Raw genomic sequence first — 13,319 nt, forward strand, 5'->3', positions numbered from 1 at the left:
AGATGAACATGAGGTAGAGATAAATTATAGTATAGTGCAAAATGAGGCCATACCTTTTTAACCACCTCTCCATTATGCAATACATGATATATTGTTTCAACTAATGGATTTACACAACATTCACATTTAGAAACCAATGGATCCCAATATATTGGACCACATCATCAACTGGCAAGCAATTTCATTGAGCTCTCCAGAACACAAAAGGCTTTCTCTTAGGAACTCGATGCCATGCCCTTTTCGATTCAATTTCTATATGGACTTAGTCGAGAATAAACCATTCTCATTGGGCTTTCAAACATAAGAGTCACATCCTTGACGAATTTTCAGACCAACACATTCAATAGAGCAAGCCTATTGAACCTCATAAACAAAGCTTATTGCACTTCACTAAAGTCACAAATACCCCCTCCTCCACAAGAAAATAGAAATTCTACCACGAAACCTAGTTCCGCCTCCTAGAACCATCAAATGCGTTCTAGAGAAATAAGGAAAAAAATACGATAAAATTCTTTATGAATGCCCTACAACAATTCAATACCGAAAGCACATGAATAAGCACACTGCAAAGGACATGCTTAATCAAAGTAATTTTTCCTTAAAGAAAAGTAGATGATCTTTCCAACTAGCCAATTTTTATTTTTTTTGAATTTTAGCGACCAGGGGCTCAAGCATATGATTTATTAATCTTCCAATATAGAACGGTACTCCCAACTAAGTACAAAGCCAACCACTTCCTCGAAACCTGAAGAAGCCAAAAGATTCCTCTTCTTGCTATTGTAATATGCTTGGAAAAGAACATAGAAGATTGCTCTGAACTCACCATCTAACCAAAACTCGCCTCATATTTCTTAACAAATGCAAGAATATTTACAGCCGACTTTTTATCACCATTAGCAAAAATAAGTCATCTGCAGAAAATAAATTACCATCTAACATTCATCCAGATCGAAAATGATGAATCTGACAAAAGCTCCAACGCCAAGATAAACAAATACGAAGTCAATAGATCTCCCCGACGTACCTTCTATATGCCTTGCCTTATCTCTTACCATTAAGCATGATCGACTAAAGTGGAGAAGAGATACAATTAAAGATAAGATTTCTCCATGTTGGGTTTTTTGATACCCAATAATCCGGACGATGATTTAAAACAGTTGTCGGATTATTTATCGACACCATGGACTTGGCTCAACTCGGAGATGAACTACACTTTTGGATGGTTTGGGTTTGGGTTGGATGATTATTTGGTTAGTTGGACCATTTAGTGATTAATATGGAGTTGAATATTGGCCCATAGTTTAGGTTAATTGGTAGCCCGCTTAGTGAACCCTAGGCCCAATTAGAGTGACCTAAACTAGCCTATATATATGTATTTATCTCTCAGCCGTTTTTTGTGGTGTGTATGTTGTAGCAATAGAGAGAAGAGTTGAGAGAAGATAGGCAACCGAGAGAGAGGAAAGTCATGTGAGGTTGTGAGTAAGAGTCAACCAATGTTCTTCTTCCTCTCCATACCTTTGTGGATTGCTAACACCACCACCCTTCTCCTTTGTGGGGATAGAAAGAAAGAAAGCAGTCCAACGTGAAGGTGAAAGTCTCGGGTCGAGCCAAGGTAAATCGGTGTTCGTTTAATAGTTTTCTGAGCCCGGAATCAAGATTTATCGATGGATTTCCGCTACAAATGGTATCAGAGCTTGTGTTGTTGATAAATCTGTAATTTTTGGGGCTAAAAATGGGTTGGAAGTGGTCGAAAACGAATTTGGAAAACTGTTCGATTTTTTCAATTTTTTGCCGGATCTGTTTTGGCGTTTTCTGGTGAAATCAAAAGGAGTTTGAAAAAACGGACACCACCGGTGGACTGTGCAGGCGGAGAAGAAGCCGGAAGGATAATAGGCCGTCGACGCGTGGGGAATCCGACTGCTGCGCGTGAGGGCGCGTCTGGAGGATTCCAGCGATGTAGTCTTCAGACAGAATCTTCCCCATGACGAGATGGACCCTGCGGTGTTTTCATATTTAAGTTTGGAGCAATACAGTGAAAGTTGGACGATTTTGCCCTTGGACGTTCGGGTGCCGGGTGCTGTTTTCGTATTGTTGTGGTTGCTATTGACTTTAGGATGAAGAGGATAGTCCTGAAGTGGTGAATTCGTGTCTCTCGATATTTACGGACCTTCGGATGTGGTCCGCTCGGTATCGTATTCTTTACTTTTTATTATTGTAATTGAAATAAATGTGTAGAGTAATTTATTTTTTGCATTAGAGGTCATCGCGTGTAGTGATATCAGGTTTGGGATTACCATGAAGGGGTAACCATTGCCTGTTGCTAGACCTAAGAATTATTTGTTAATTATTTGCCTTAAATTCTTTGTGAATTTGCTGTCAAATTTTCTATATTATTAGAATTGCATGTGGCCTTAGGAAGTTTACTGGACTATTCTATGTGAATTATGTTCATACTTTACTTGTGGTCATTATTTGGCATTGGTGGCAAATGTAGGTCTAAGGTAAGTGTGAAAAATAACATATATTTTAACTGTGGTAAAATTTGGATATAGTTGAAAGAGATTGTCCTAGGATGATAATAAAAGGAAAGATGATGATAGAGACAAGGCGAATGTGGCTTTAGGATCGAGTAGTAATCCTAGTGAGGTTTATTGGGAGAATAAACCTAGTTCTTGCATTGCATCTGTGTGTAATCCTTTCTGCATGTATATGATTTCAATATATTTGATGTTACACTTTCAATATATTTGATGTGTGTAATTGCATGAATTAGAGTGATTTATTACTTTGTGTAATATGTTTACATGCATAGTGGGTTAAGTTTTGTGGCGTACTCTATTTGCTCTGTGAGTGGTGTGAGAGTGTGGTAGTGAGAAGAAAGTTGGGCAGCCGTTTCTCTCATTCATCTTTGTGAGCCTGTGTGGTTTGTGAGATTATGTGAGGCAGCCATGTTAGGGTTACCTTCTTTATCTTTGTGAGCCTCTTTTGTGAGTGTTCTGAAGTAACCGACTCTTTCTTCGATTCTCTTTGAGAGTGCCACCTTTACTATTTTCTTTGTGAATTTTTTTGGGAGCATTGGTGAGTGGATTAACCTTTGTGGTCACCGAAAGGTGTTGTTTTGCCATAGTGGGTTTGAGATGCATTAGCAGTGAGTTGGATGTCTTTTGGTAAGGTGGAGTATATATGCCTAGGGGTACATGGTGATTTGTACCGGGGGATGTGGAGTGTGACATTTGGATCACGAGTGGAGATGTGATCAAATGTGTAGAATCATTTATCTGTGAAAGAGACCCTGTACAGGTGGAGTGTGAGAAAGGCACTTCTATGACTTCTGTAAGGTGGAGTCTCATTATCCACGTAGGTTGGTAGAAGTGATGTGGTGATAGAGGATTATACCTAGAGTTTAGGATCTATTGTGATTTACCAGTTAGGCATGAGTTAAGTGATTGGTTTAGTGAGTATTGTGGGCGATGAGAGGAGATATGTGTTCTCGAGGTGGGAGTAACACGGAATGGGATAGGATAAGTGTAGTGAGATCTTTCATGGGGTCATTTATACATTTGTTGCATATGTGTTTGACCGTGTGCTGATTAACTAGGTGTTAATCTGTGGTTCTGTGTAAACGTGATTTTGAAAAGATCTGTGTGTGTTATCCTATATATATCTTCATCGCATGATTATTTGTTCACTGTAAATACTTGTTTCTACTTGGGTATTCTTGACCTTAGCCCTGGTGAGTACATGGAGCAAGTATCGTATGTGTTTCAAGTTGGAAACACGAGGTAAGGTCTGTTATTCCAATTTTATTGGATTACCTTGATTGTATAAGTATAAACTGTGTGTTTTGGTTACTTGCAGATTATTGGGCATCAAGGTGGAAATTGTTGGGTTTTTTGATGCCCAATAATTCAGGCGATAATTTAAAACAGTTGTCGGATTATTTATTGACACCATGGACTTAGCTTGACTCGGAGATGAACTACACTTTTAGATGGTTCGGGTTTGGGTTGGATGATTATTTGGTTAGTTGGACCATTTAGTGATTAATATGTAGTTGAATATTGGCCCATAGTTTAGGTTAATTGGTAGCCTGCTTAGTGAACCCTAAGCCCAATTAGAGTGACCTAAACTAACCTATATATATGTATTTATCTCTCAGCCTTTTTTGTGGTGTGTGTGTTGTAGCAATAGAGAAGAGAGTTGAGAGAAGAGAGGCAACCGTGAGAGAGGGAAGCCATGTGAGGTTGTGAGTAAGATTCAACCAGTATTCTTCTTCCTCCCCATACCTTTGTGGATTGCTAACACCACCACCCTTCTCCTTTGTGGGGATAGAAAGAAAGAGAGCAGTCCAAAGTAAAGGTGAAAGTCTCGGGTCGAGTCAAGGTAAATCTGTGTTCGTTTGATTGTTTTCTGAGCCCGGAATCAAGAGTTATCGAGGGATTTCCGCTGCACTCCATTGATCTGAGAAGCTCAATTTCTTTACCACTGCAAGAAGGAAGTGCCAATTAACTCTATCATATGCTTTGGCCATATCAATCTTCATTAAAACTTTCCCACCCCTCACCTTCTTATGGATCTATTGTACTAACTCTTGGGCAATAAGTATGTTATCAAGAATACATCTTCCCTGAATAAAAGTTGATTGTTCCCGAGAAAATAACTTATGAAGCAAAAGACCCATCCTAGCCACCATAATTTTGGATAAAACCTTGTAAACCACCGGACAAAGGCTAATAGGCCTATATTTAGCAAGAATATTAGAGTACCCCACCTTCGAAATGAGAACAATATTAGTTGCATCTAAAGCAGTATTCAAAAGGCTTCCCCCAAAATATTCCGTAGCCACTGAAGGGAAATCATCATTAACAATACCCCAAGCATTAAAAAGAAGATTACGCTAAAGCCATCAAGTCCAAGACTGCTATACTTAGGAATAGACCATAGAGAAATATTTCATCTTTTCCAACATTGGTGGCTGACATAAGGAAAAAAATTTGTTCATTGGGATGGCTAGAGTTTCGAAATCAGAATCATTATCACCCACAGAAAGTAGGCGAGATTGACAAAAGTTCCTTGAAAAACTAAAACGCATCCTCATGAATCTCTCCAGTCGATTATAGCATTGTACCATCTTCAAGGGCCATGTGATCAATAACTTGGCTCTTTTTTATTTTTTACATATGAATGAAGGAAAAAAAAATTAATGTTACCATCTACCTCTTGAAGCCATTTAACGTGTGACTTCTACCTCCAAAAAGCTTCCTCTTTTTCAAGTAAAAATCATATTGATTTTGACATTGCAAGAGCTCACTTTTGGTCTCTAGTGAGAAACGTTCAATAAGAGAGTTCTTCGAATAAATCATTTTGTCTATGATAAAGCCAATCTCTTATTGCACTCCCCTCATAAACCTCAGTATTCCATTTCCTTAAAGCATTCTTCAAGGCTTGAAGTTTACTCATAGGATAGCCAGCAACATCCATCTCTCAAATTTATTTCACAAGAGGTGGAAAACCCTTACAAGAACACCACATACATGAAAACTAAAAAGGACGAGGACATTGCAACCTCGAGTTACCCATGCAGCATAAGACCATAGAGAAATCATCAAAAAAAGTCCTATCCAAATAAGATAATAAAGCTTATGGAAATTGTCCTTAAAATTTTGATCCACTGCCAGTATCTCATTGCCAAGTCCATCTCAATCATCATTATCCACTACTAATTTTGTTCTTATTTTGTTCTTCTTTTCCAATCAGCTTTAATGTCTCTCCGACAAAGTGAAACTAGCCCACATCCACGAACACTTTCACTACTATCAATTGTCCCCACCAATTATCTCATGCCACTGCTTGTAATCACCCTAGCGAGCACAGCCACCTGCATAAAAAGTAACAAGAAAATCATGTGTTCGCCAGAAATCGAACCCTCCTCTGTCTCCAACTGAGCAAAAATATGAAACTTCCACACATATTCCAACAGAAAACAGATTGGAGCATCTCAAGTGGTCACCAACAATTGCCTACAATACCCGTACAACCACTGTGTGCATTTTTCCAATAATGAAAATCACAAATTTATGGTAAATTATCAATTGCTCGGTTTGAGCCTCAATTTTGTTACTTGAAAGCTTTACTTTCTATTTCATTTTTGTCGCCAGTCAAATTTAAAAATAAATAAATAATCGTCAACATACTAGACTGTCTTAGTGTGCTGTTAGAGACATATATAGTATTGAAAAAAATAGAAATAAAAATAAAAATGTCATATAATAACTATAGCACATCCTTCAGTGACTTTCCACTTATCAAACACAATTATTCTTCGTTTAGGAGATTTACTGAGGAGATAAATTCTTATTCTAGGCAACATGAACTCCAACTATGAGATTTTGATGGTCTCACTGGATCAAATTCATTTTTTGATTGGCTTGATAGTCTTGAAAAATTTTTTGAATTTCACAACTTAAATGACTTTCGCCGTATTTGTCATACTGATATGTTACTTGTCGAATCTATCTAGTGTTATTGGAAGCCATTTTTGTGTAATATTGATTGCCTAGGTCAATGCCCTATCACTTTGTGGATGCAATGAAATGGAGTATTAAGTAATAAATATGCCCTTATGTACTATAAAACTCAATTGTTAGATCAATACTTTTTGCATTGTAGACAAGGTACGTCCAACGTTAATAATATCTAGCACATTTCAAAAAGTTATTACACAACTGTGATATTTATGAAGCTCCTCCACATTATTGTGTATAGATTTCTCAAAGATTTGAATCCTAAAATCATACACCATGACATTCTCATGCCCCAATCCTTGGATGAAGCTTACCGTCAGTCTAACGTATGGGACATATCCTTCCATCTTCGTCAAACTTGTCATAAGTTAGATTTATCATCTCCAGTCCCAATAGCCACCTCTCAAGTCTAATTATGTTAATCTTGAAGAAGAAATTGAGGTTTTCATTGTGAAGCCATCGAATATTCCAATAGAGAAAATGAGGAATTATCTATATACTTGTCCCCTAAGTTAAACAGTCCACCGATCCTCGATTTATGTCGAATTTGTTCTTGCCTAATCTTTTGTGTGATTCTAACATTCCTTTTATATGACTTTCCCTTCACGGTGTGATACTCCTCTAATTTACACTTGCTCTAAGGTCATTGCTCGATCACACACTTTTCCTATCAACATTCGATTGTTGCCTACTAATCGTATTCATATTACTTTAGCTCCGTGCTTTGTTAATTTTCATACCGAGTTTAAAAATCAAATTATTTTATGTCATGAAATTTATGAGCTTGCATTTAACGCACTTTTTTTAGGCACAAAAGTTTTCATAATAGTTTTATGTCTTGTTGCATGTTTCTTTGACACATTTTCCAAAATGTGTAAAGAAAAAATTGAATCAATCACTTTAACTTATGCTAATTGACTGGCCATTAAACTTAAATGAAGGTTATGTTTTCAACATAGCAGCACTGTTCACTTCTCGGGGCACATACGAGCCACTAGTATTATACTCATTTGTTTCTGCAAGCCAGTCTATTGTGTTAATGGATTGTGCTACTCGTGGATTTCATGATAACTTTTGTGGATGAGTTGCACATACTGCTTATTGGGGTTCCTTATCACTCGGTCAAAAGGAAAGATCGCCCACCCTGGTTAGCTCAAATGTTTGGAATTGATATTCTGTTTTAGTTGTCGTCATTTAGCCAGTTCCACCATTTAGTTAAGAAAAAAGATCATGCTCCTCGATTAAGAAGTTGCAATTTACCTCGTCGAATTCGAGTTCTCTTAGTCAGGGAGAAATTATGGAGAATAGAAGAGATGCATGTATTAGGAAACATTATTAGGGTTTGATTTATTACCATTTATATTATTTTCTTATTTAGAATATGGTTTCTTAAACCTTATAGAAAGAGATCTTATGGCTTATGTAATGTAACTCATAACCTTTAACAATGAAATAATTAATATTTTCCTTCAATTTCTCTTTTCTCTCTCCTTTTTCTCTCTTTTTCCCCTCATTTCTGCTCGTCTCTCCTTTCTCCTTCTCCTACAATTGTTCTATTGCATTTTGCTTCACTCAGCTTGATAAATGGATGGCACCCTAATTTCAAAATGATGTGCTACTGTTCGCGAAATTATTTTTCGATTTAGACCACCGTAGGTGTACGGTTCATTAACAATTAATAGGTGGATTTTGAATCCAAATATCGTCCCACAAGAATAGATTTAGTTCAACTTTAATTAACACAATCTTAACCGAAACAAGAACAACACGAAGTGTTGTTGTGATGAAAATATAAATAAAATAGATTTACATATGCAACTATGAATGAGTTAACTAGACTAATTATGCAAATTGATGTGTTTTAATGAATGATAAACGTATTAGGATTGCGAAACCCCATGCAATGATCCCCTTTAAACTTAGTTTTATACTTTGACTACACGATTGAATATTGAAGTATAAATGTTCCCATTATATTTAAAAATCTCTTTCGAGTAATGTTAAACCTACTCTCATTTATGATCCGACTATATTTAAATGACAGATATAAACATACAAGAATGCATGAATTTTTATGAACACTTAGGGTGCGTTTGATTGCACACATTTTCCATGGAAAATGGATTTTTTCCACCTAATTTCCTACTTTTGTCTTGTTTGATTAACAATTTTTTCCAAGGAAAATATTTTCCTTGTTTTGGTCACGTGACCACATTTTCCTTAAAAACAAGGAAAATATTTGGGATAGGGTGGATTTTATTTTCCATGGAATTTAACCCTTCCAAAAATTCTAGTAACCAACCCACGTAAATATCTCTCTCTCTCATCTCTACCCACGTACCCTCTCTCTCATCCATTCAACCTGCTCTCATCGATTGAAAGGAACCAGGAAGGCGTCTCACTCTCTTATCGATTCAATCGAACTAGGAAGAAGAAATCGACGATCTACCTCCAGGGAAATCAGTGCGAAAGGTTGGCAACGAGGCGGTAACTGCATAGATTGAGGTAAGTTTAACAATCAAACCACCATATTCTTGATGATTCAGTTTTGTCGATTCTCTGTTTTTTTTTTCGATTTTGAGATTCCACGTGATTGGATGCGTATTGGAACATGAATTCCAGAATTTTTCTCATCTGTAATCACCCCCAATTCTGTTTCTGTGATGTATGAGTCATTATTTATCAATTCTGTTTCTGTGATGTATGATTCATTATTTATCAAACGCACATTATTCCAGTGATACTCTAAAGATGTTTAGGCAGTGCAATTCGGATGAATGTGTGGAAATTGGTTGCCTTTTATGAGGATTATAGGGAGAGAGAACTTGGGTTCTGCAAGGTGGAGTGTTCTGGCAACACATTTCGAACGGACCCCTCTAAAAAGCAACACGTTTTCTTTGTCTTCCGATTTTTTTTATTGAATAATTCCTCTTGAACAGCAGCATTACGGGAAACAGCTCTTCAATTTGAGATTTCCTTATCTTTAACTATTATACGAAATGAAGAGTTTTCTTAGCAAGTTCGAATCCGCTCTGCAATTGCTTCACTCCAAAACAATCAGCATACAAATCTTTTGAATCCATTTAAGCCTTCAATTCCTTTTATTTTTAATTTTCGACTCAGAAAACTGACCCATCATTTTTAAGTTTCCGATGCCGGAACATATTCTCAGACCCAAAAGACTTTCTCCTTTGGCAGGTAAAAGTTACATAACTTTAATTTATTTTTAAAAAAATAAAACATTGTTATGCCAGTTGTAGATGATGATGCATTTTATCCCGGTTTGTAATTCAATTTTATTATTTATTGGGTTATAAATGCATTTTACAAATTGGGCTTTTCCTAAATGATTTTTGGGTTTTATTAGGGTACTGAATTTTTAATTTTTTAGGTTTCTTGTTGGTATAAAGCTTATGAGCATCATTTGTGTGTGTGTGTGTGTGTATATATATATATATATATATATATATATATATATTTTTTTTTTATTTAAAATGAAACCAAAAACTCTCCATCTATTCTTTGCTTACCAGTTGAATCTGCCTGCTTTACATGGTCTCTAGCAGGAGTTGAGCAGCTAATTGCTAAGATTTGAATGAAAGTGAGTTACGGGGTTGGATTAAAATTGATCTGTTCAATAGTAATGTAATTAGAAGCACGTGTCTTAGTTGCTTGTATATTGGGTTAATGTTGGAAAATTTACTTAAGAGGTTGTAAAAGAGTTATGTGGATCAATCAAAATGGTAGTTAGACCAAAAACCATTATGACGCCTCTTCTTAACTACAATCAGGGTAAAAAAGATTAGTAATTATTGGACTGATATTGATATTAGAGAAGCTTGCATCAGAGCTATGAACTCAGATTGCCCATCATGCTGTCATGAATTCAACAACCATGTTGCTTTTAGAAACACTGCATAACTCTGTACAAATTGACTAGACGTAGATCAACTTTTGATGTTGAGTACTTTTGATTAATGTCAAATTTGTATTCAAGTTGCGCTCAAACGACTTGGTATTGGATTGTGTATACTAGGATTTTCTCGCTATTGTCACTATTGTACTACACAGTTGTTGAATTTTCTCACCAGACAACTAGTGGTTTTGGGTTAGATCCTCATAATGGACGTGTCACAGCCGATATACTAGCTTGGGAGGAGTTGTTGAAGGTACAAAATTTCATTGACCAACGAAAGTATTATTCCTTAAATATTAGTAATATAATTTATTTTGACCACTGACTAACGTAAAATATATTTCACTCTTTTTCTTGTAGGGCAAACCAGAATTTGGAAAGTGGAGGACCAAACTTTGTGCTCGTTATGATGATTTGGAGGCTATCTTTGGAAATGATTCTGCTACAGGAGATCGTGCTGTAACCGGCAATGACATTTTATCCCCCGAACATGGTACGTACTAGATCGTACATAAATATTTATATAATTCGTATTATATTAGAGATTCTAACAAATTCTTATTTTATTAATTTTTTTAGATGAAAATGTGCATGAAGTTGATGGTCAAAATGAGGATACCGAACCAAGTCCCATTCGCGCTCCTAAGCGTAACGCTGAAGGAGGAACTAACAAAGTTCGCCGTCGACGTACTCAACCTAATGATGAGAGTCTCGTTGCCCTATCAAGCATTGTCGAATCATCTAAAAAAATTGCTAATGCTATGGAGACTCAAGCAACATTAGATACACTAAACCACATCAATTGGCAGCTAGTTCTAGAAAAACTACAAGGCATGAGTATAGAAAAGAGTGAAATAATGCAAGTAATGAAAATTTTTCGATCGGATGAGAATCTGGCTAGAGTATTTATGAGTTTGACTGATGAAGAATTCATGCGTGATTTAGTATTTGAGATTTTGGGCCGTGATCCGCCTCCACTATTTTAAGATGACGTGCTTGGATAATTCAACAAACATATGTGGAAGTATGACATCTATGTTGATTTTATTTCCTATTTTCTTATGATAGAGATTTTACGAGTTTTTTCATTTTCGTTTTATGTAATACGTTGGACGAAATTTCATCATTATTTATTGAATTGATTATCTGATTATTATTTTTGATTGCAAAGAAGAATATTTAACTGGTAGTAATCTGAATTGATAGGGATAATTATTTCATCTCGACAGTGTTTATGCATCTTTCGTACCGAATCTTGGCATGTTTTTATCCATAAATTAACTGCTATATTAATTAGGATTGATTAGGATTTGGCCGAATTTATGTCTATAATTTGTTTAAGAGTTGGAACATTCATTAACAAATTTTCATGGAAAAAATTCAATATTTTCCATGGAAAAAGTGACAATTTCCATGAAAAATAGTGCTTGTCAAACAGATAAAATTGGAAAAAATTACAATTTCCATGGAAAATAATAGCTATCAAACACCTAAAGTTGGAAAATTATAATATTTTCTAGGTTGAAATTTAAGTCAATCAAACATGTGTAATTAACATTTTCCACGTAAATAATTTCCAGGCAATTGAATTACCTGGAAAATATTTTCTTTCCATGCAATTTTCCTACTTACAATCAAACGCACCCTTAAAGATTTACATAAAGCATAGCAGTATATTTTTATATCCTATCAGAGCCTATGATGATTTATACCATGTCCAACCTATTTTTCCTTCTTTCGAATGCAAAAAATAGCCACTATATTCCAAAATAATCATAGAAAAAAGAAATTTATATAAACCATTCAATACTCAAAAACGTGTTTTTAATGTCAAACATATAAAACTCAAGATTAAAAACTCATACTACATGGTTTATCGTTCTCTTAGCACATATAAATCTAGCTTAACATGGTGGAAATAAGAAAACAAAAAGAATATTAAAGAAACGACGTCACCCAATTAATTATTGAATTGAATCTTCATGTCTTTAGATCGTTCTTCGAGTTTCTAGCCTCCTTCTATGCTCTCAAAACCCTTAGGAATATATTAGAATGCGTGGTGGATACTTAGGGATGGCCCTAGGGTTTAAACACATCCCAAGATTGATTTCCATAAGAGTTTTAATCAATTAAGGAAACCAGGTTTTTCACGCCGAATTTATATTATGCTATAGCATAGTACAAATCAATGTTATTGCATAGTTCAATGGAATTTGGCCCTCAAAGTTGCTCCAACCAAGTGGAAGTTCTACTATGCGACCTCATAGTAGTGTTAACTTTCCAAAAATTGCATTTTAGTCCTTTAACTCCGTTTTCTCATCTCTTGACCTCTTTTCTTATTTCTTCTTCTTCCAACACTCCATGCCTTCACCAAATTGGTCATTAACTCTTTAACATCCTCGTTTCTGCTCTAGGATCATCTTTCGATTAATTGCATTTTATTCCCTGAACTTTGATTTTCTAACATTTTTGTCTTTTATCGTTTGTTTCTCTAATTTTCGCCACATTCATCAATGTTGTCCTACAAAATATAATTTATGCAAAATTAAGTCATATTCCAACATAATTACCGACAATTGTCCATGTTTTGAGGTCTAAATAAGTATGTAAAACGTACTTACCAACTATCTTTTATAACTCAACAATAAACGAATCTACATGAAGATTGTTGGTATCACTGTAAAAATACACCGTTGCATCTTGTATATTTTTTTTACCAAGATTGTTTATTATGAGAAGGGCATCTCTACCAAGTGTCCTGTTATTCGCAAAGAATAGAACTAGTCTCAAGCCACAGACATTGCTCATCCAGTATTATGTCCTCCAGTTGTAATGTTATGGTGATTGTAACATTTCTTGCGGTAATAATGCTAGACAAT

The 13,319-nt window shown here is 35.6% G+C and overlaps 1 protein-coding gene across 1 annotated transcript; it reads left to right on the top strand.

The window, feature by feature from the left end:
- Positions 1-9,676: 9,676 nt before the first annotated feature.
- Positions 9,677-11,426, top strand: LOC111395206. The gene is made up of 4 exons (XM_023021206.1): positions 9,677-9,722; positions 10,596-10,693; positions 10,801-10,933; positions 11,020-11,426. The coding sequence occupies exons 1-4, from the start codon at positions 9,677-9,679 to the stop codon at positions 11,424-11,426; spliced, it is 684 nt and encodes a 227-aa protein (XP_022876974.1).
- The last annotated feature ends 1,893 nt before the right edge of the window (positions 11,427-13,319 follow it).

This window comes from Olea europaea, chromosome 6, assembly GCF_002742605.1.
Source record: "Olea europaea var. sylvestris chromosome 6, O_europaea_v1, whole genome shotgun sequence".
NCBI classification, from domain to species: Eukaryota; Viridiplantae; Streptophyta; class Magnoliopsida; order Lamiales; family Oleaceae; genus Olea; species Olea europaea.